The sequence below is a fragment of the Puma concolor genome, chromosome C1 (genome assembly GCF_028749965.1).
Source record: "Puma concolor isolate L17-30 chromosome C1, mPumCon1.1.hap2, whole genome shotgun sequence".
NCBI lineage: Eukaryota > Metazoa > Chordata > Mammalia > Carnivora > Felidae > Puma > Puma concolor.
Genome location: NC_141674.1, coordinates 73,173,266 through 73,197,102, shown reverse-complemented (window position 1 = coordinate 73,197,102; position 23,837 = coordinate 73,173,266). Strand labels below are relative to the sequence as shown.

The window sequence follows — 23,837 nt, the reverse complement described above, 5'->3', positions numbered from 1 at the left end:
ATTGCTGGGTCATAGGGTAGGTCTATTTTTAATTTTCTGAGGAACCTCCACACTGCTTTCCAGAGCGGCTGCACCAATTTGCATTCCCACCAACAGTGCAAGAGGGTTCCCGTTTCTCCACATCCTCTCCAGCATCTATAGTCTCCTGATTTGTTCATTTTGGCCACTCTGACTGGCGTGAGGTGATATCTGAGTGTGGTTTTGATTTGTATTTCCCTGATAAGGAGCGACGCTGAACATCTTTTCATGTGCCTGTTGGCCATCCGGATGTCTTCTTTAGAGAAGTGTCTATTCATGTTTTCTGCCCATTTCTTCACTGGGTTATTTGCTTTTCGGGTGTGGAGTTTGGTGAGCTCTTTATAGATTTTGGATACTAGCCCTTTGTCCGATATGTCATTTGCAAATATCTTTTCCCATTCCGTTGGTTGCCTTTTAGTTTTGTTGGTTGTTTCCTTTGCTGTGCAGAAGCTTTTTATCTTCATAAGGTCCCAGTAATTCACTTTTGCTTTTAATTCCCTTGCCTTTGGGGATGTGTCGAGTAAGAGATTGCTACGGCTGAGGTCAGAGAGGTCTTTTCCTGCTTTCTCCTCTAAGGTTTTGATGGTTTCCTGTCTCACATTCAGGTCCTTTATCCATTTGGAGTTTATTTTTGTGAATGGTGTGAGAAAGTGGTCTAGTTTCAACCTTCTGCATGTTGCTGTCCAGTTCTCCCAGCACCATTTGTTAAAGAGACTGTCTTTTTTCCATTGGATGTTCTTTCCTGCTTTGTCAAAGATGAGTTGGCCATACGTTTGTGGGTCTAGTTCTGGGGTTTCTATTCTATTCCATTGGTCTATGTGTCTGTTTTTGTGCCAATACCATGCTGTCTTGATGATGACAGCTTTGTAGTAGAGGCTAAAGTCTGGGATTGTGATGCCTCCTGCTTTGGTCTTCTTCTTCAAAATTACTTTGGCTATTCGGGGCCTTTTGTGGTTCCAAATGAATTTTAGGATTGCTTGTTCTAGTTTCGAGAAGAATGCTGGTGCAATTTTGATTGGGATTGCATTGAATGTGTACATAGCTTTGGGTAGTATTGACATTTTGACAATATTTATTCTTCCAATCCATGAGCAGGGAATGTCTTTCCATTTCTTTAAATCTTCTTCAATTACCTTCATAAGCTTTCTATAGTTTTCAGCATACAGATCCTTTACATCTTTGGTTAGATTTATTCCTAGGTATTTTATGCTTCTTGGTGCAATTGTGGATGGGATCAGTTTCTTTATTTGTCTTTCTGTTGCTTCATTGTTAGTGTATAAGAATGCAACTGATTTCTGTACATTGATTTTGTATCCTGCAACTTTGCTGAATTCATGTATCAGTTCTAGCAGACTTTTGGTGGAGTCTATCGGATTTTCCATGTATAATATGTCATCTGCAAAAAGCGAAAGCTTGACTTCATCTTTGCCAATTTTGATGCCTTTGATTTCCTTTTGTTGTCTGATTGCTGATGCTAGAACTTCCAGCACTATGTTAAACAACAGTGGTGAGAGTGGGCATCTCTGTCGTGTTCCTGATCTCAGGGAAAAAGCTCTCAGTTTTTCCCCGTTGAGGATGATGTTAGCTGTGGGCTTTTCATAAATGGCTTTTATGATCTTTAAGTATGTTCCTTCTATCCCAACTTTCTCAAGGGTTTTTATTAAGAAAGGGTGCTGGATTTTGTCAAAGGCCTTTTCTGCATCGATTGACAGGATCATATGGTTCTTCTCTTTTTTTTTGTTAATGTGATGTATCACGTTGATTGATTTGCGAATGTTGAACCAGCCCTGCATCCCAGGAATGAATCCCACTTGATCATGGTGAATAATTCTTTTTATATGCCGTTGAATTCGATTTGCTAGTATCTTATTGAGAATTTTTGCATCCATATTCATCAGGGATATTGGCCTGTAGTTCTCTTTTTTTACTGGGTCTCTGTCTGGTTTAGGAATCAAAGTAATACTGGCCTCATAGAATGAGTCTGGAAGTTTTCCTTCCCTTTCTATTTCTTGGAATAGCTTGAGAAGGATAGGTATTATCTCTGCTTTAAACGTCTGGTAGAACTCCCCTGGGAAGCCATCTGGTCCTGGACTCTTATTTGTTGGGAGATTTTTGATAACCGATTCAATTTCTTCACTGGTTATGGGTCTGTTCAAGCTTTCTATTTCCTCCTGATTGAGTTTTGGAAGAATGTGGGTGTTCAGGAATTTGTCCATTTCTTCCAGGTTGTCCAATTTGTTGGCATATAATTTTTCATAGTATTCCCTGATAATTGTTTGTATCTCTGAGGGATTGGTTGTAATAATTCCATTTTCATTCATGATTTTATCTATTTGGGTCATCTCCCTTTTCTTTTTGAGAAGCCTGGCTAGAGGTTTGTCAATTTTGTTTATTTTTTCAAAAAACCAACTCTTGGTTTCGTTGATCTGCTCTACAGTTTTTTTAGATTCTATATTGTTTATTTCTGCTCTGATCTTTATTATTTCTCTTCTTCTGCTGGGTTTAGGCTGCCTTTGCTGTTCTGCTTCTGTTTCCTTTAGGTGTGCTGTTAGATTTTGTATTTGGGATTTTTCTTGTTTCTTGAGATAGGCCTGGATTGCAATGTATTTTCCTCTCAGGACTGCCTTCGCTGCGTCCCAAAGCATTTGGATTGTTGTATTTTCATTTTCGTTTGTTTCCATATATTTTTTAATTTCTTCTTTAATTGCCTGGTTGACCCACTCATTCGTTAGTAGGGTGTTCTTTAACCTCCATGCTTTTGGAGGTTTTCCAGACTTTTTTCTGTGGTTGATTTCAAGCTTCATAGCATTGTGGTCTGAAAGTATGCATGGTATGATTTCAATTCTTGTAAACTTATGAAGGGCTGTTTTGTGACCCAGTATATGATCTATCTTGGAGAATGTTCCATGTGCACTCGAGAAGAAAGTATATTCTGTTGCTTTGGGATGCAGAGTTCTAAATATATCTGTCAAGTCCATCTGATCCAATGTCTCATTCAGGGCCCTTGTTTCTTTATTGACCGTGTGTGTAGATGATCTATCCATTTCTGTAAGTGGGGTGTTAAAGTCCCCTGCAGTTACCACATTCTTCTCAATAAGGTTGCTTATGTTTATGAGTAATTGTTTTATATATTTGGGCGCTCCGGTATTCGGCGCATAGACATTTATAATTGTTAGCTCTTCCTGATGGATAGACCCTGTCACTATTATATAATGTCCTTCTTCATCTCTTGTTACAGCCTTTAATTTAAAGTCTAGTTTGTCTGATATAAGGATGGCTACTCCAGCTTTCTTTTGGCTTCCAGTAGCATGATAAATAGTTCTCCATCCCCTCACTCTCAATCTAAAGGTGTCCTCAGGTCTAAAATGAGTCTCTTGTAGACAGCAAATAGATGGGTCTTGTTTTTTTATCCATTCTGATACCCTATGTCTTTTGGTTGGCGCATTTAATCCATTTACATTCAGTGTTATTATAGAAAGATATGGGTTTAGAGTCATTGTGATGTCTGTATGTTTTATGCTTGTAGTGATATCTCTGGTACTTTGTCTCACAGGGTCCCCCTTAGGATCTCTTGTAGGGCCGGTTTAGTGGTGACAAATTCCTTCAGTTTTTGTTTGTTTGGGAAGACCTTTATCTCTCCTTCTATTCTAAATGACAGACTTGCTGGATAAAGGATTCTCGGCTGCATATTTTTTTGTCTAGCACACTGAAAATCTCGTGCCAATTCTTTCTGGCCTGCCAAGTTTCAAAAGAGAGATCAGTCACGAGTCTTATAGGTCTCCCTTTATATGTGAGGGCACGTTTACCCCTTGCTGCTTTCAGAATTTTCTCTTTATCCTTGTATTTTGCCAGTTTCACTATGATATGTCGTGCAGAAGATCGATTCAAGTTACGTCTGAAGGGAGTTCTCTGTGCCTCTTGGATTTCAATGCCTTTTTCCTTCCCCAGTTCAGGGAAGTTCTCAGCTATTATTTCTTCAAGTACCCCTTCAGCACCTTTCCCTCTCTCTTCCTCCTCTGGGATACCAATGATGCGTATATTATTTCTTTTTAGTGTATCACTTAGTTCTCTAATTTTCCGCTCATACTCCTGGATTTTTTTTATCTCTCTTTTTCTCAGCTTCCTCTTTTTCCATAACTTTATCTTCTAGTTCACCTATTCTCTCCTCTGCCTCTTCAATCCGAGCCGTGGTGGTTTCCATTTTGTTATGCATTTCGTTTAAAGCGTTTTTCAGCTCCTCGTGACTGTTCCTTAGTCCCTTGATCTCTGTAGCAAGAGATTCTCTGCTGTCAGCTATACTGTTTTCAAGCCCAGCGATTAATTTTATGACTATTATTCTAAATTCACTTTCTGTTATATTATTTAAATCCTTTTTGATCAGCTCATTAGCTGTTGTTATTTCCTGGAGATTCTTCTGAGGGGAATTCTTCCGCTTGGTCATTTTGGATAGTCCCTGGCGTGGTGAGGACCTGCAGGGCACTTCCCCTGTTTTGTGGTGTATAACTGGAGTTGGTGGGCGGAGCCGCAGTCAGACCTGATGTCTGCCCCCAGCCCACCGCTGGGGCCACAGTCAGACTGGTGTGTGCCTTCTCTTCCCCTCTCCTAGGGGCGGGATTCACTGTGGGGTGGGGTGGCCTGTCTGGGCTACTTGCACACTGCCAGGCTTGTGATGCTGGGGATCTGGCGTCTTAGCTGGGGTGGGTAGGCAAGGTGCACAGGGGCAGGAGGGGCAGGCTTAGCTTGCTTCTCCTTCGGTGATCCACTTCAGGAGGGGCCCTGTGGCAGCAGGAGGGAGTCAGATCCCCTGCCGGAGGTTTGGCTCCGCAGAAGCGCAGAGTTGGGTGTTTGCGCGGAGCGAGCAAGTTCCCTGGCAGGAACTGGTTCTCTTTGGGATTTTGGCTGGGGGATGGGCGGGGGAGATGGCGCTGGCGAGCGCCTTTGTTCCCCACCAAACTGAGCTCTGTCGTCCTGGGGCTCAGCAGCTCTCCTTCCCTTTGTCCTCCAGCCTTCCCGCTTTCTGAGCAGAGCTGTTAACTTATGACCTCCCAGCGGCTAAGTCCCGCTTGCTGTCGGAACACAGTCCGTCAGGCCCCTCCGCTTTTTGCAAGCCAGACTCGGGGGCTCTGCTTGGCCGGCGAGCCGCCCCTCCGCCCCAGCTCCCTCCCGCCAGTCCGTGGAGCGCGCACCGCCTCGCCGCCCTTCCTACCCTCTTCCGTGGGCCTCTCTCGTCTGCGCTTGGCTCCGACGACTCCGTTCTGCTAATCCTCTGGCGGTTTTCTGGGTTATTTAGGCAGGTGTAGGTGGAATCTAAGTGATCAGCAGGACGCGCGGTGAGCCCACCGTCCTCCTACGCCGCCATCTTCCCTCTCCTCTACAATTTCTAAGAATCTTTATGTTATAGAATATTATCCAACTTACACTTCACACACACACACACACACACACACACACAGTCCAACTTAAACTTCATAGTGCAACCTAAAATTCTTTTTACATAAAATATGAAAGCAGAATACTAGGCTTTATTCAGTGTATCAACAATATTACTATAAAAAAAGTGTAAACCAAAAAAGTAGTTGAATGATGGAAGTAAGGAAAAAAGCCCCCAATAAATATCAGTGGCTATCCTTGCTTCTTCTGGATCTTCTGATTAATAATTATTGGCGCTGTTGTCTTCCTAGTGAGTTTGTTGTTCTAATGTGGGCAGGGGGCACAAAGACTGTAGCTCACTAGGTGGGTTTGTAAAGGGTAGATTCATTTGACAGCTATTATTGAGAGTCTTCTTTATGGCAGGCACTATTCAAGGCCCTAGCAATGAATGAAACACAAAAATCTACGTCTGGGAGCTCACATTCAAAATGGATAAAGCCATCACTATAATTTTCATCTCTTTGCTAACAGTAACAGTATCTGAAGGCCAATGGGAGTGACCTCTACAAAACAGCTTGACATCATCATAGCAATGAGAAATAAGGCATTTATTTATCCATAATAAGGATTACTAAATGCTGTGGAATTGTGGAATTGCAAAGAGTTTCTGTATTTACCATTGAGGACTTCTTTCTCCTCTGATGCTTATGTGGTTGTTAACATCTTCTATACATAGAATGCAAAATGAAAATTCAGGAAATAGGAAGGAAATTAACCTCATTAATTATGAAACATTGTTTGAAAATAGTTATATTAACATCCTTAAAATGTGTTAGAACTACCGCTGTGCGCATATAAAGCAATACTAATTAAAGATACTATCAACGTTTACTTTAAAAGCTTCCTATGTTCGGAGTTGTACTCTAAAATTTTCTGTATCAAGAGTTCCATCCTTTATAAGATGAGCATTTCCTTGTTTATGTTGTATTTGTGTTTAGGGCTCTGCACAAAACCAAAGTGTTATTTAATTACAAGATGAGTACTTGATGTATTTTTTAGGAAGCCAAGCTGTCCGAAACAATTTCAGCTTCCAATACCTGGAAAAGTCATTATGAGAAAATTGTAATAGAAAAAACTGAATTGGAAGTTCAGATTGAAACAATGAAAAAGTAAGAAAAAAATTTAGAAACTCTTTAGTGTTTAATAAGTGTTTTTAGTTCTTTCCTCTTTTAAGTGGTTTGCATTTTGGTTCTTCTGGGTTACATGTGGTAAAGGTTGTCCGTATGATTTGATATTCTTGCTATTTATAATTCTGTAAACTTTTCTTATTCTATTACAAAAATGCAATAAAATGATTACCCATTAAAAAGTGCATTGGCTAGGGGGAATGGGTGGCTCAGTCGGTTAAGCGTCTGACACTTGATTTTGGCTCAGGTCATGATCTCATGGTTTGGGAGTTTGAGCTCCACATCTGGCTCTGTACTGATAGTGCAGAGCCTGCTTAGGATTCTCTGTCTCCTTCTCTCTCTGCCCCTTTTCTGCTTGTGCACGCTCTCTCTCTGTCTCTCAAAAATAAATAAAATAAACATTAAAAAAAAGTGCATTGGTGTTCACATTTTGAACTTTGTAGGTTAATATTTAGTATTTGAGTATGTGTCATCTATTATTTGCAGTAAATGTTAACACTGCTTTGTCTTCAAATGGAAGTAATATTTCTCTACTGAGCAAGAATGTATAAAAATATATAACGGAGTTTACAATAAAAACATAAATGGTTTCAAAGTCCTAAAAGTTATTGTTCCTTTAAGTGCCTGGATTATGTAACAAAGAAAAATCAGTGATTCAAAATGCATATCTTTTATTCAAATTTATTACTGATTAACAATAATGAACCCTGAATATCTGTTTTTAAATGTTTTATCTTCTGTATGTTCTCTTCAGTTTTATCATTGTAAACTAGCGTGTATCATTTGCTTCTAAAGGTGAAGTATTGCCTCACTTGAGCCTTTTATTTAACTTTGTCCCTGAGATTGTGTATATGTATGTGCATGTGTGTGAATGAGAGACAGACAGACTACCTTTGGATGACAGTTTAGACATTTTATTGAATAGTGAAGAGAATGTTGTGTAATTTCTCATTGGCTTCATTGGTGGGTAATAATTGCTAATCAGTGTTACTCAGGTAGTAACCTGATAGATAACTGCTTCCTGTTTACCTTGGTCCATGGCTTGTATTAACTTTTGAAACAGTGCACCCTACCAAAATAATTTTATAAGCACACTTAAAAAGCATTATTTAAATGAAAGTTTCTGTGACTTTTATGAAATATATCATTTATCTCACAAAGGCAAATTACTAATCTTTTGGAAGACCTGAAGAAAGTAGAAGACGTTGGTAAAAATTCATGTGAAGAAATTCTTAGAAAACTTCACTCAGTTGAATATGAAAATGAAACTCTGAATCTTGAGAATACAAAATTAAAGGTAATATGTGTTCCTGTGTGTATGTGTATATATTGTCTAATGACAACATAGTAGAAGTAGCTGGAAATAACAGCATGCTTAGGATAGTGCTGTTGTGTCATTTTGTCCTTTATGTTTGTCAGGGTATTAGAGTATCATTATAATATGCAACTTATAAAACTATATATTCATATCATAGATATATATCATAGATATATATATATTCTATATATCTGTACATACACATGTAGACATGTACTTGTGTATAGATTTGTGTTTATAGTTGTATACACAGATACGTGTTAAAGTTGTTTTCAGCAATATTAAATAAGACTTGTGAGGTTGAACAACTGTTTCAACTTTTTAAAAAACTATTTGTTCTCCAATTTTATCTGTTGAATCATCCAAAATTACATTAACTTTAATGTGTAAGATTTTTTTCTAGGTGTCATGGTTACGATAGGATGTAACCTCAGGCCTGGTTTGTTTGAAACCAGAAAGTATGTTCTTGGCTGCTTCATAACCAGAAAGAATTTTCCAACTTAATCAAATCCAAGGGGTGATTGGTTTGTATGTGTACCAGAGAAAAATGGAGAAGTTTTTTTATACTTTCTGAGAAAAAAATGTTTGAGTTCTCAATTAGAGATACATGTAACCAGATGAGACTTGATTAAAGATGACGGCATCCTTTTCAGTTTTTTAATACAATTTTTGGAGGATAGTAAATAGAACACAGAAAAGAATCTCTTTATGTAAAAGAAGGCCAGAGTTGGCAGCTCAAAGCTGATATGGCATCAGAGAACCTAGCCTCTTTTTAGCTCTCCCCCATTGCCATTCCTAGGTTATGACTCTCATGATCCAAAATGACTGCTGAAGCGCCAGTCATTATAGCCAAGTTTCGAGCAGAAGGATGCAAGGGGAAAAAGATGAATTATTTCCCCCCCTTTCTTTTCATCTCCTGTTTCACTTCCTCTCAGGGAGAATTCCTGTAAGTTCCGTACCACTCTACCTTCTACTTATTCAGGTACGTGGCCCCAACTAGGTGCAAGGGAGACTGGGGAATATAGTCTTCTGGTTATCCTGGGCTCTAGCCAAATATGAATACTCATTATTTTCTGCATTTTATTCATGTTTTCCTCTATCTATTCCTATAGTTTTACTGTATTTCCAGTTTGCAGTTATTTTTCCTGGTGATATCTCAGAACTGCCTTAGTTCAGCTCAAATGCTACTTCCCCCACAGTCTTTTCAATTAGGATGAATCTCTCTTTATCAACTCCCATCTTTGTGTGCCCAGAATGCCCAGGGAAGGTGTGACATACACTGAGGTCTCAATATTTATTGAATGAATGTTTAAAATGTTTTTTCTTGGAAGAGGAAACAATTTTATTTATTATGTTTATTTCCTTAATTTCCTTGATAGCCTTCAGAGAGAAAAGATTAGCATAATCAATATTTCATCCATTATGAATCTAATTTTTAATCACGTGGTAAATGGAATTAATTTTAAATTTACCTGGTATAAAAATCATTGGGTTAAAATTTACATCTTACATCCTATGAATAATTTGCAAACATGTATTTTTAATTGATTATTCTCTGGGTTTTGTTTAAGGAAAGAAGTTTAGATGTGTTTGGCATATGTTATTTGCAATGCAAAATTGCCTAGATGTTGTATTTTGTTACTTTTAGTGACCAGAATAATTTTAGATTTTGATGTTTCAAATGAAAAAAAAATTGAGCTGATATTGCTTTCAAGACCCAGTGACCTCTTCTCTTGAAATTGCAAGAGTTTATTTGGATGGTTATAAGTTCTATTTGTTCATTATAAAGAGTTGGAAAAACAGAAACGCATAAAGGGAAACATTTAAAAATCTCTTGTGATCTCATAACTGAAACTAAAGTTACTATTTTAGCATATAGTTTTGGGGATTTTGAACTACTTCCAGTGTTTTGCTGCTATAAATAAAAATGTGGACAGTTTCCTTGAGTCTTTTTGCATATCTGTTTTCTTAGGATACATTTAGGATAGAATTGTAATTATATGGTCAAAAGGAAGGCTCATTTTTAGTGTTGGTGTTATATATTTCCAAATTACCCATCATAATTGGGTCCCTATATTTTTTCCAGTACTAGACAATTTTAGAAGAGATCTCTCCAAATTTGATAGATGATCTCATCTAGTGCTGGGGCTTTAAGGTATATCCTGGGGGCTCTCAAATTTATATCTCTAGCCTAGACCTTGCCCCCGAATTCCTGACAGGTATTCTACTGCCTACTTGAAATTTCCACTTGGGTATTTAATAGGTGTCTCAAAGTTAGCATGTTTAAAATAGACTTCCTGTAGGGGCACCTGGGTGGCTCAGCCCTTACGTGTCAGACTTCCACTCAGGTCATGATCTCACAGTTCGTGAGTTTGAGCCCTGCATCGGGCTGTCTGCTTTCAGTGCAGGACCTGCTTCAGATCCTCTGTTTCCCTCTCTCTCTGCTCATCCCCCCCACCCCTCTGGAAAATCAACAACAACAACAACAAAAATAGAGCTTCTGTATTCCCCCAAATAGCTCATCCTACAGTTGTCCTCATCTCAGGTAACAGCAATCACCCTTCTTTTACCTGGTGTCATCCTGACTCCTTTCTCTCCCATCTGCTTCCGGTCTGTCAGCAGATCTACTACAGATAGATCTAGGATTTGACCATCTCTCCCCAGCACCACTGCTACTGTCGTGGTTTAAGCCACCAGCATATCTCACAGTTACAGTGACTTCCCAACGCCTCTTTATTTCCACCCTACCTGCACTCAGATTACAGTGCAGCAGTAGAGTCGTTCCCATAAAAATGTAAGTCGCACCATGCCACTGCTCCACCCAAACCCTCCAGTGATACCTGGTTAATAAATACCTACAAAGCATTATTCCACCTGGCTATCCATTACTTCTCGGGCCTCATCTTTCCACTATCCCCTTTGGTTTCTCCCTTCCTGCCACATTGACCTTACAGTTTTTCCCAGACTGGCCAGGGCTTCTCCCACTGTTGCCTTGCTCTATGGGAATTCCCTCCCCTCAAAGACCCACACTTTCAGTGTTTGCTCAAAAGTCCCTTCTGGAGACCTCCTTGGCCCATCCACAGTTCATGTAGGGTGTGTTTTACTTCATGTTCTTGTTTTGCATTCATCTATCCCTTGTTTTTGTCTTTCCATACATGGGGTATGTGAGCCCCATGAAGGAAGGGATTTTTTGTTTCTTTTCTTCATTAATAGAAGAATATCCAGTGCCCAGAGTATGTTTTAATGACCAGTAAATATGTTTTTTCATGTATTTATTGGTCATTTACATTTCTGCCTTTATGAATTACCTACTCATTATCCTTTAGGTCTTTTTTCTAATTAACATGTAAGAACTCAGGTATTAATCTTTTGTCATAATTTGTTATTCTCTTTTACATTTTGTTTGCCTCTTAAATTTTTCGAGGGGGCAATGAAGTTCAGGGAGATGCATTTACACATATGTATGTATACATATTTTTTTTCTTTTATGGCTTCTGTTGAGTCTGTCACATTTCTGCATATCTTACAAGTAGAAAGGACTGACTGCTTGAGATCCAGACTATCTTTTCAAGGATGTTTGTATAATGGACATCCTTGGAGATAGCAATGTTTTCCTTACCAAAGGGCAGACATACTTACTGCCTGTTATAAGAGATCTGGGTTCCCTAAACTCAGCGTTGCGCCTCGGTAGTGCCTCCCCTGAAAGGTGTGAGTGTCATCTGGCCCTCACAGTGTTGCCCTGTGGGAGCTGGGGCTTAGGAAGCTACCGCAAATCTGGCATCTGGCTACTGCTATTGCTGCAATGAAGTTTTGTGTCTCTGACCCAGGAGTCTCACATCCTTTGCTAGCATCCATGAAACTGTTCCAGGCTAACTTGTAAACTTGGAAGGTAAAATCCCAAACCCTTAGAATGCTTGATATCTTTTTTTGATTCTATGCTTAGTAGGGGTTTTGCTATCCTAAAATCAAAATTTTAGCTGTATCTTCTGTGAAAAATTTTAAAGCTTTATTTTAAGTAAGTATATAAATATATTTTGTAAAAATAAATACAAAAAATAATATTGGGTGGAGTTAGTTAATCTATTTTCTTTCTAATAATTAAATAGTTGTCTTATTACCATTATTTAGTGATCCACATTTTTCTCATTGACTTAAAAATTCAACCTTTATCATATACTAAATATAATTTTGGTGTATTTTTCTTTGTCTTTTCCATTGACTTTTAAATTCTAAAATTAAATATATATATATTATATATATGTATATGTATATTTACATACACATACACACACAGTAAACTTAAAAATTTTAGTTCTTTATACAACCTAATATCTAATAAGTACTGAGATTCTCTACCTTAGTATTTCTTTCAGAATTGTATTAGTCTTTCCCATTTATTTTTCCATATGAATTTTAAAATTAACTTTGTTATATTCCCCCTCCTCCCAACTGTTGTATTTTTGGTTGAAATTGCACTTAAAGTGTTATTGTTTTGAAAAAACTGATATGTCACTAGTATTGAGTCTTCCCATCAAAGAACATGGTCTTTCTATTTTCCAAGTCTTTCTTTGTCAGGAAATTTTAAAAGTTTTAAAAATATATGTCTTACATAAGTCTTATTATAGTTATTCATTATTACTAACTTTTTAAACTTCTTAAATTTAAATGGTAATTTTATGCAATAAAGATAATTATGTTATTAACTTTGTTGATAAATGAGTTATGTTTTTATAACCCTGTAGCACCAGAGTATAAGTGAATTCTAATGATTTATAAAATCTATTTATATATTCTTTGCTAGACTACCCTTGCTGCTTTGAAGGATGAGGTTGTTTCTGTTGAAAATGAACTCTTAGAATTGCAAGAAGTAGAAAAACAACAGAAAGCCCTTATTGAAGTATATAAAACTCAGGTGACTATTGCATTCATTTTAATGTTAAATTTTGTAGACAGTTTAAAACACTGCATTTTTAATGATCTAAATTAAGGTGGAGCTATTATCTTGTGATAGAATATATGTCCCATCTATTTCTTAACGCCTCATATATTTTTATAAGTAGATGATTCTGCTGATTCCTGATTCATACATTGACTATGTATATACTGGGTATTCCTAAAAGTAGATCTAGGGGCACCTGGGTTGCTCAGTCAGTCAGTTAAGCACCCGGCTTTGGCTCAGGTCATGATCTCATAGTTTGTGAGTTCGAGCCCTGTGTCGGGCTCTGTGCTGACAGCTCAAAGCCTGGAGCCTGCTTTGGATTCTGTGTCTCCCTCTCTCTCTCTGCCCCTCCCATGCTCGTGCTCTGTCTCTCTCAAAAATAAATAAACATTAAGAAGAATTAAAAGTCAATCTAAAATTAATTATGTAGGTGTAATGTAAACCTTAGGTACAATCTTGTTAAACTTAGTTATATTTATTTGTCATCTTATATATGTCATGGTATTGATGTAGAATAATGACTCCCTTCTAGGGTCATTAAAGCTCAACACTCCCTCTTTCCCAATAAAAAAAGTAAAATTCTGATTTAGTCACATGAAAGACCTGGAAAAGAACATATAAAAATATATATGGAATACAGCATGTGTTCAGTGGCAATTTATAGAAAACCTTATGTTTTGGAAATGTAGTATTCAAGAAAATATGTATGAGAAGATGGGACTTATGCAGGTCCTTGAACAATGGTAACAGACTAGTCAATACAGAGCTTGATTTTACTGGATGAGAGAGCATTTTAATTAAAGAATAATGAACTAAAGGTAAAAGCTTAAGCAGGGCATTGTGTAGATAGGTAGGAAGGAAGTACATCTGGATGGTTTAGATGGGAAAATGAAGTTGAGACATCCAGTTAGAATATTGTAGTCATGGGGCTCCTGGGTGATTCAGTTGGTTGAGTTTCTGACTCTTGGTTTCAGCTCAAATCATGATCTCAGAGTTCATGAGTTCAAGTCCTGCATTGAGCTGCACGGTGATAGCATGGAGCCTCCTTAGGATTCTCTCCCTCTCCCTCTCTGTCTACCCCTCCCCTGCACTCTCTCTCTCTCAAAATAAATAAAAATAAACTTAAAGAATATATATTGCAGTCATGTGGAGCTTACCAGACCAGAGGTAAGATGGAGGCCATAGTGGACTGCGGGACACATTATGGAGAATGACATCTGTATCCTCCAGCTCTGTGTTTGGCTTTAATCCCTCAGCAAGAATACTGTGCATGTTCTAGGCTCTGGGCTTTGTATGAAGTGCTTAGATTTTCTTTTTTTTTTTTTTTTTTTTTTTTTTTGAGCATTTTTAAATTTTGGAGTGTAAAATAATTGGTATGGAATTGGTAAATAATTGGTATAGTTTGGATCAAATGTTCTTTTTAAAAAAAAAAAAACAAAAACGCATTTTATTTTGTTGTAATAAATCTGACTCTTCCCAAATAAATATGCATGTGGACATACATGTCAGCATATTTCAATTACTCCTTAGTCTTCAGATTTTTTTTTATTGTTTTTTTTAGTTCTCCTTAAAGTTCATTGACCTGCAAGTATAGATCTCTCTAATATTCAGTCTTAAGGGGAGAGACTAGAAGTATTGATGGGAAAAGACAGATAAGTCATAAAAGGATTGTAGTTTGGAATAGAGCACTGATCTATTCTTATATTAAAGCAGGAATAACATAAGATAAAGATACTGAGGGTATTGATAGGGAAATAGTGATTTGCTTTTTATTTTACATTATAGCCTTTTTTTTTTTTTAACATTTATTTATTTTTGAGAGACAGATCATGATCAGGGGAGGGCCAGAAAGAGGGAGACAGAAGATCCAAAGTAGGCTCCATGCAATGAACATAAAGCCTGATGCAGGGCTCAAACTCACGAACCTTGAGATCATGACCTGATCCGAAAACAAAGAGTCAGACTGAGCCACCCAGGTGCCCTTACATTGTGGTCTTAATAATAAAATATGTTACTCTATTTTCAGATACAAAAGTTGCAAGAAGCAGCTGAAATCGTGAAAAGCAGATGTGAAAATTTGCTACATGAAAATAACCTAATAACAAAAAACAAAAATAAAAAGTTAGAGAAGGTGAGTTTGATGTTTTAAGCAATAAAATAATATTTTATTTATACGTTTTGTACTTTATGAGTACTATACCTATTCTTTCATTGTGGTTGTTTTCTGTAGTTTAGACCTAGGAATTATCTGTCTTAAGTCTCTGTAGGAGTTTGTTTTCTAAAGAGATAATGTTTCTTCCAGGCTTGAAATGTTTGTATGAGTTTTTTTTTATTTTTTTACTTTTTCCTTAATATTTTGAAAACAGCATAAATGTTTAATTTTTCTGATATAAGAGCAGACTTAACATAGCTCAAAAAAAAAATGGTTATCACTTAATCCCTGAGCTTCCTCAACCATAAATATGCAAACTTGAATATCTCTCGTTTTTAATCCCACCTTTTTGTTTCTGGTACTAAATCTTTTGTGTCTAAAAAGCAAAGTAAATATTCTCTGGTAAATGCAGAGAATATTTGGAGGAAAAATAATATTAAAAAAACAGCATCATTTCCCGTTGTCACCCCATTGCAACAGAATGAGGGGAAGGCCAGTGTTGGCAAGTTAGGATGTTTTTGCGAATATTTTTAACTTTTTAAATGAAACCTCATCCCTCTTTGGGTCTTGTCATGTTGTTTTGGTAAGGAAGCAGTGGAAGTCCTAGGACACTGACTCCTAGCTGGAGAGATCATGGGATGTTACCAGTCACTTCCAACTGAGTATAATAAGGTGACTATCTCTGGGTTGCCCCCACATTTGGGATCGAGATGTCTGAGTGAGGCATGAGTGTGAAGAAGAGGTCAGCCAGAGTGGGCATTCTGCTGGTTAAACAGAGATAAAGATATCCCACCTAACATGCAACTGACTACTTTCTTAGAATTACTTTTCACCTATTTTTAGCAGCATGTCTAGCATTTCATGTGTTCTGGTCTCTTTTTCTCATGAGACATACCACTGCAAAGGTCTCTTTTGCTAAGCAGCACTGTAAATAAAAAGCCTATTAAAAAAACCTGTTCAAGGGGCGCCTGGGTGGCGCAGTCGGTTAAGCGTCCGACTTCAGCCAGGTCACGATTTCGCGGTCCGTGAGTTCGAGCCCCGCGTCGGGCTCTGGGCTGATGGCTCAGAGCCTGGAGCCTGTTTCCGATTCTGTGTCTCCCTCTCTCTCTGCCCCTCCCCCGTTCATGCTCTGTCTCTCTCCCAAAAATAAATAAACGTTGAAAAAAAAAAAATTTAAAAAAAAAAAAAACCTGTTCAAAAGGCTGATGGGGCAGAAGCCTGTAATTTTCAGGTACCACGAGGTCACAATGTCTTCTAACTGGTATTAAACCAGAAGTCTTTTTTTTTTTTTTTTTTTTTTTAAGAAATTTCCATTCATTTTTTTTTTTTAAGTTTATTTACTTTTGAGAGAGAGAGGGAACACAAGGAGGGGAGGGGCAGAGAGAGAGAGACAGCGAGAATCCCAAGCAGGATGTGCACTGTTGGCACAGAGCCTGACATGGGGCTTGAACCCATGAAATGTGAGATCATGACCTGAGCCGAAATCAAGAGTCAGACACTAACTGACTGAGCCACCCAGGTGCCCCTAGAAAAGTCATTTTTTAAGATGAGATTTTTCCTTTTCCACTGTTGACTCTCATGGTTTTCTCCTGGGCTCTTAGATGTTTGGGGACCCAGAGGTACACTTTGTTCTTGCTTGACCTTTTGTGATCAAGAGTGCCAGGTGATGCACGGTAGCTCTAGGTGTTCCCTGTCTCAGGGACAGAGTCTGGCTCTTGTTTTTTCCTTCCTATAAACATCCTAAATGCCATATGTCTTGTTATTTTTTCTTAATTAGCCATGTAAGCATTTCTTAGGTTTGCTTCTTGTCACATTTCCACAAAAATGCCACAGTGAGGTACCGCACTAGCCAAAGGGATGAATGTAGATAAAATTAGGGAGACTTGCTCACAGTAACACTAAGGATGAAGTTACAGTCTACTGAGTACTGATGACATTAGCTAACTAGAAATAATATATAGTAAACCCCACCAACCTGAACGAAGATGAGTGTAGCAAGGCTGTTCTGACTAAAAGATCTGAGTTACAAGACTAAATGACAGAGAGTGACGATTACTTTAGACTGATGGCTGGGTAGTAGAAAACTACCACACTAGCTTTACTAGTAATAACTATGCCTGAGTATAAATTACAGGATTCAGGAAGTTTGCTTTCCTCAGTACGTTAAACATTCTCCCTGCAGGCTAATATTATATGCATTTACTCAACAAACTTATTTTCAACTACTTTTTAAATTTTAATCCCAGTATAATTAACATACAGTGTTATATTAGTTACTCAACAGACTTTTTGCAAACTAAATTGCAGCCCGCTTTTGAGTTATATGTTCTTAGTTGGCAGAGTCCAAGTTCATGTTTATTCGTATTTATTTGGTTGAATCATTTTGCTTAAAACCATTATACCTAAAATACTCATTGTATTACGAGCATATGTAGTATGTAAGGTAGTGAAGACATTAATGCTGAATGTGTGACCTTGCACTTATTTCCCTAATGCTCCAACTCAGATGAGAGGCCAGACGGAGTCTCATCTGAAGGAGTTAGAGCACGTCCGCGATTCGGTGACGGCGGCGGAACGGAGGCTTCACGAGTGTCAGGAGAGTGTGCAGCACTACAGGGAGAGATGTGCGGACAAGGTGCACACCGTTAGGGAGCTTCAGGGCCAGGTGTCCAGCTGTCATTTTGCTGTCTTCTAGATACGTTAAAGGAATACTCTGGAGTGATTTCACCAGTTGAGGGCACTCATGTCAGGGGTTGATTTGTTTTGCTTTTTTGTTTTTTTTTAACTCCCATTTAAGTCAATTTATCAGTTTATTGCAGATGCTGTAATATTTTGCAACCTATTCTTATAGTATTTTATCGTGGAAAATTGGTAGCTAAAATAGCTCATTTTATATGTATAAATCTGTATTTAGACATTTGAGAACACAGTAATAGCATGAGAGGAGCAATACTATGTTTACATATATCTTTTTGATATCATGATAAGCCAAATTATCATAACTTACCATACAAAAATTAGAATTTATTTTCATTAGAATTGTGCATCAAATTCATTTGGATTATTCTCAATTATTATTATTTTTTTTACTTCCATCAGAACAGGGATCATCGATGCCCTGTTAGTCACCACATAGCCATCTCCTTTTTTTTTTTTTTTAATTAATTAATTTATTTTGAGAGACAGTATGCTCATGAGCAGGGCAGGGGAAGAGAGAGAGGGAGAGAGAGAATCCACATACCATCTTCTGATTCAATACCTAGCACAGAGTAAGCTCTTACAAATATTTTTTTAATTAATTACTTTTTCAAAGAAGTATATGCAAGGAGGTAGCAAGTCTTTTTGTTTATTTGCAAAAACAACTCCCTGTCTATCTTCCAAATGTAACCGGGATTTTAATTTTGAAATGCATCCTGCTTTTAAAAAAAACATGCAAATAAATCTTTGCTAAATTTAAATTCCCGAGAAGAGATTTTTGTAGGAGAATGCCAAATCTACGTAGATAACCCAAATTATAAATTAAATTATGAGAAAAAAATTATTTTCAAGGCTTCTTAAAATAAGTATAGCTTTTGAAGCAATGGGAAGAGTATTTGGTCTTGGCATGAACAAGTTGTCTTTGGTTGATTTGTTTGTTCATTTTATTTTGCTTCTCACAAATACAGTTTTCACTCATAGTTAACTTCATAGATGTTCAATTATCATTCACTATCTTGAGATGAAGCAGGAAACTGTAAGAGTAACTCTAAATATGCAACAATAGGAGATTAATGAGTTTTAGTCTTCAAATTTACTTAATAAAATAAACATCCTTTTTCAACAAAGCATTGTTCAGAATGTTTTAATTGCCATCTTTCAGAAAAAACCTTCTAGTAGATGATTTCCTATGAGACAGCATAGTTTTTTTGAAAAAAAAAACTTAATCAGGAATTTAAGAACTTCTGTTTTAAAAATGTAATTATTTCTTTGAGTCTCTCTGTGTAGGAGTAATAATAATATTTAGGCCTTCTTGTTTCTTTAATGATTATTCTAACACTAAAGTACATAGATTTCTTTGGAAGTTGCTTATAAAGAAAATAACCAAGAAAACTTTTTCCCCCCTTCTTTTAGGTTGATGGAAATCATAATCTTCTAAAAAAGCTTTCTTTGGAAGAGGAAAATTATCTTATTCAGTTGAAGTGTGAAAACCTTAAACAGTAAGTATTAAATTGACTTAAAATTGGTGTTACATTTTTCTCTATACACTATAATTTTAAAATATATGTTTTCTGCAAAAAGAAAATTAGAACAGATGGATGCAGAAAATAAAGAGCTTGAAAAGAAACTGGCAAACCAAGAAGAATGTCTTAAGCACAGCAATCTTAAGTTTGAAGAGAAATCTGCAGAACATACAGCATTGGCCAGACAGCTGGAAGCTGCTTTAGAAGAAGGAAGACAAAAGGTACAGATGGCCTTTATTTAGAAACTTTTTAATTAGTTTACCGAAGAGTCGTCTTTTTAAACAGACAATATCTCATCTTACCAAACCGACAGTTATTGTTTTTATCCTGATGACAGGGTGAAGAGAGCAATTACATTTTTGTTTTTTACCAACTTTTCCCTTTTGGAGCTAAACAGCTGTATTACTGGTACAGAATTACTTCACTAGGTGAATGATGATGTGGCAGGGTAGAGGGCAGAGATGGAAAACATGGAAAGAATTCCCCCCCTCCTGTTTGTTTTTGTTTTGTTTTTTTGAATAAAAAGCAGTTGTGCAAATTATCGAACATTTTGGTTAGGATCTGGTGAGGTGTAAAGCTCCATTCCCTTTTCTTTTTGCCTAATATTATTGCATAAATACATACAAGAATTAAAGAAAAATTGAATTCCAGTTAAATCCATTTGGTTCGCATTTAATAAATATCTTACTGTGTGTTGGGCACTCTGCTAGTATTCGAGATGCAAAGATGAATAAGACCTTGTTCGTTCCCAAGCTCATCGGCAGTTTCCCTGGTGTAATCAGAAACCCACATGTGGAGGGCAGAGAGAGACCGTAGAAAGAGATGCACCATTCCTGGTTGGAAAATGGCAGGTTTAATAAGCAAGGGAACATGAGAGTTGTCTTGGACAGCCACAAGATGAGTAGATTTCCACAGCCACCTGACAGACTCTTAAGTTTATAAGGAAGCCCTTTAACTAGGTTCAGTCATGTACCCAGACCAGAAAATCTCAACGTCACATTTCATTCTCAAGGCTATTTACCTGGAGCAGCTACTGGGACCAGGGAAGGAAAGCAAAACACATACCTCAAGGATAGGGGAGAAGGTGGGGAACCTCCAATTGCCCAGGTCCAGCTCATGGGTTACCTAGAAGTCATGTCTTTTTTACCATCTCCAACAGACCTGGCCCCAGCTCTCAGGACACTCATAGTCCAATAGGGAGATAATAGGCAAGCAGACAAACGTCATCCAGCATGTAGGTGCTACAACAGTGGGAGGGTGCAAGGTACACCAGAGGATGTCGTTAGTTTAACTGGGGGTGTTGGGAAATGATTCAGGAGGGTCTTAAGGAAAAAATACATTTATCAAATGATTTGAAAATGTAATCTTGAAAGGGCATAAAGTGGTCTTTGGATTCCAACAGGCACTAGGTTTGAATTCTGGCTCTGACTGGGTTTGAATTCAGGGTGACATTACACCCTGACCCAGAGTGAGTCACTTCTCTAAACTTTTAGTTTCCTAATTAGTAAATGGGGATGATGTGTTTCCTCATCAGATTAAATGGTGCTAAAAAGAGATCCTCTTTACCATGATGACTCTCAAATGTGTATCTCTTCCCCAGGTTTCTCTCTCCCCTGAAATCTAGACTCAGATTTTCTGCTACTTACTTGACATCTCTACTTAACATCTCAACCTTAACATGTCCACTACCAAATTCTGAATCTTTCCCTCTAAACTCTTTTCCACCCATGTCTTTCACGAACTTGTGAATGGCAATTCCACATAAGTTAGATAAAATCTGATGTGCTTGAAGTGTGGCTCATACATTGCAAGTGTCATCTATCTATCTATCTAGATTTTTTTTAATTGTGGGAAACCAATTTAAATTGACTTTGAAAGGCACAACATTGAATAAAAACTAGGTAGCAAAATGTATTGCCAACGGTAGGAATGTAATCCAGATTTCTCAGCCCCATCAACCTTTGAAAGGAAAATAAATGCCTTTATCCTGGGTTCAGCCTAGGTAGACTTCAGAAATGGTAGGTGTTCTCAGATTCCTTCTCAGAAGTGTTGAGAGTTCCCCAGAGATGTGTCTACGTTCTCCTTTCTCTCCTGCTGCACTGGAACATGGGGCTGTCTCTAGTTCCTGCCAGGTGAGGGTGCCAGCACTGCCCTGTCACCATTGTCCACACTGAGGACATTGTCAAGGGCTCTTTCTCCTACAGCTTTACATCCTGCAAGCATCCCTCACTCACAGTCGCCTTTGGAATTTGTGCAAAAGAAATTTTTGTAAATTACAATAACTTAGAACTAAATTTACAGTAGGAATATAGTTAGAGGACAGTCCTTCCCACTAGCTCCTTACTCCTGAATTAGCCCTGCCTCCACTCTTACTCTTCTGGCTCCAACCCAGAATTCTTGCAGAAAGGCTCCCACATATCTGAATCATTGGATGAACATAGCTCAGCTAGGCTTTCTGCTAAAATAAGCCATCGTAGAAATAGAAAACTCAAATTCAGACCACTTTGTAAGTGAATGAATGAAAAAACAGTTTCTTGTGTGTGAGTGACGTGTATACATCTCCTGCTCTGTCCCAATCTCATCCATCCAATCTGTGAGTAGCACTGGATGAGAACCTTCTATGCTCTGTCAGCACTCTAGACCCCACGGTGAATATCCATACAGTAGGATGGCAACTGGCAAGTTGGCCTCAGTAGGTTAAAAAAATACAGTAGTGGGAAAAACACCTACCCAAGTCACAGAGGAGTGCAAATGTGTATACTTCTTCCATCTCAAGCTAATTTTGCAGATATTTTTAACTGCAAAGAGAAATAAGCATACTTATGCTATATGTATTTTTTCAAGATAGAACATCTTTAGACATTTTCTAATTAAGCTAATATACAGTTAATATCTGTTCAGAAAAAAGAGGTATAGTATAACTATGTCAAGTGTTTAAGTCATACTTTAAAGAAAGCATATTTAGTTATTTTACTCTCTTAATGAAAATTATAGGTTTCTGAAGAAATAGAGAAAATGTCATCTAGAGAGAGGGCTTTACAGATTAAAATATTAGATCTGGAAACTGAGCTTAGAAAGAAAAATGAAGAACAAAGTCAACTTGTTTGCAAAATGAACAGTGTAAGTATTTGTAGGGCTTAATATATTTTCATAAAAAGTAAATTAGCATTTAACATTCTTACTGTATAGTTTAGTTAAAGTATGAAGTGAGGGGATTGCTTTACTGGTAATATTAAAAATAAATTATATAAATCATAAAAATTTAAGATGTCATGATTATGCCAAAGAATTATTATACTGCATCCTTGGTAGCTTCTATTACATTTCCCCAAGTCTCATCAGGCCCTTTCCTGCATATTAGTTTTGCATGATGACTGTTTAATGAAAGTTACAGATATAATCTACTTAGGAATTTCTGGTATGAATTTTTCATTTTTTTAAGATACACAATTTAAACTATTATGAGTTAGATTTTGATATCTGTCTTGAGTAATGAATATTATATTTTAGAAGGTGATGAGTTTGTGTTAAGTAAATATTCAGTATTGTTATATCTGCATATGAGACGGGTGCTTTGAGCCACTCAGCCATGAAATAAGAATACCAAATTGGCCGTGTTTAATTAATCTTCTAATGTCTTTTCCTAAATATTCATGAAAGTAGTCAGTTGGCATAAGGCACTATGAGAGCTAGCACTAGTCGTGACTAAATTACTTGAAAACTATCTACTTGGTTACATAGAAAATGATGATACTTTATCTTTTCTGGGAGCCGGAGACACCACGAAAACTATTTTTGTATTCCCAAGTGTCTAAAAGTTGAAAACGTGAAAGATTCAAAAGTTAAATGATTTTTGGCATGCAATTTTAGTTTCATTTTATCACCATCAAAAGTGCCATGGCAATTTAATCAGAACAAACGTTTCTCAGTTTTAATGTAGCATGGGCCTTCCCTTTATTCTAAATCTCTTTTATTTATAGATTGATTTTTTAATGTTTTTCCCACCATCAGAATTTTTGATACTATAAAATATGTGTGATTAAAGTTCTAAAAAAAATAGTAATATAAGTTGGGTTTCTCTATAATTCCCCAGTACTTCGTTAAAGCTTCCAAAAGAAAGAAGTTTAAGATCTGAGGTTCTGTTAAATCTGATAATTTTTACAGGAGTAAAAATCTAGAATTCTAAACATTGGTTTGGACATTACTGAAAAATGAGTCTATGTATTTTGTCCTTTCAGGGGACAGTTCCGTGGGCAGGTCAGTATTTATTTTATATACATATCTTAGCTCCAGTTGAATTGGAAGCACCCTGAGAGCCTGTCCCATAGTTGATTATATCCTGGTGTCTTCCACAGCACCCCGCCCAGGGTAGCAGGCTTCTTCAGATTTCCTGCCCAAGTGCTTCACCTGGGGCAGGGTGGATATGCAGACCCAGGCATGGCCCCACCCCCTTAACCCAGGCCATCCTTCCTGAAGCCTGAATGTCTCTGGAGTCTAATACATTATCCTATAATCCGCAAACATTTCACATTCTACCCTACAATATAAGTGTGTTCATATTAATTTTTTCCCTCCAAACTGTTGAGTAAAACTGATGTTCCGCAAAGATTCACTATATTCATTCTATGATTTT

General features: G+C 37.3%; 1 protein-coding gene across 12 annotated transcripts in view; it reads left to right on the top strand.

Annotated features, from left to right (window-relative positions):
• Positions 1 to 23,837, top strand: part of ODF2L (outer dense fiber of sperm tails 2 like) — a 72,492-nt gene that overhangs the window by 17,979 nt on the left and 30,676 nt on the right. For 5 of the 12 annotated variants that reach the window (XM_086717453.1, XM_086717450.1, XM_086717456.1 and 2 more), the window contains 8 exons: positions 6,448 to 6,557; positions 7,737 to 7,872; positions 12,695 to 12,805; positions 14,859 to 14,963; positions 17,491 to 17,649; positions 19,095 to 19,180; positions 19,263 to 19,425; positions 22,199 to 22,324. In XM_086717453.1, the coding sequence (XP_086573579.1) occupies positions 6,448 to 6,557; positions 7,737 to 7,872; positions 12,695 to 12,805; positions 14,859 to 14,963; positions 17,491 to 17,649; positions 19,095 to 19,180; positions 19,263 to 19,425; positions 22,199 to 22,324 (996 nt within the window). Of the gene's footprint in view, positions 1 to 6,447; positions 6,558 to 7,736; positions 7,873 to 12,694; positions 12,806 to 14,858; positions 14,964 to 17,490; positions 17,650 to 19,094; positions 19,181 to 19,262; positions 19,426 to 22,198; positions 22,325 to 23,442; positions 23,462 to 23,837 lie in introns of all 12 variants that reach the window. The other 7 variants (XR_015254840.1, XM_086717457.1, XM_086717454.1 and 4 more) reach the window with 4 other exon arrangements.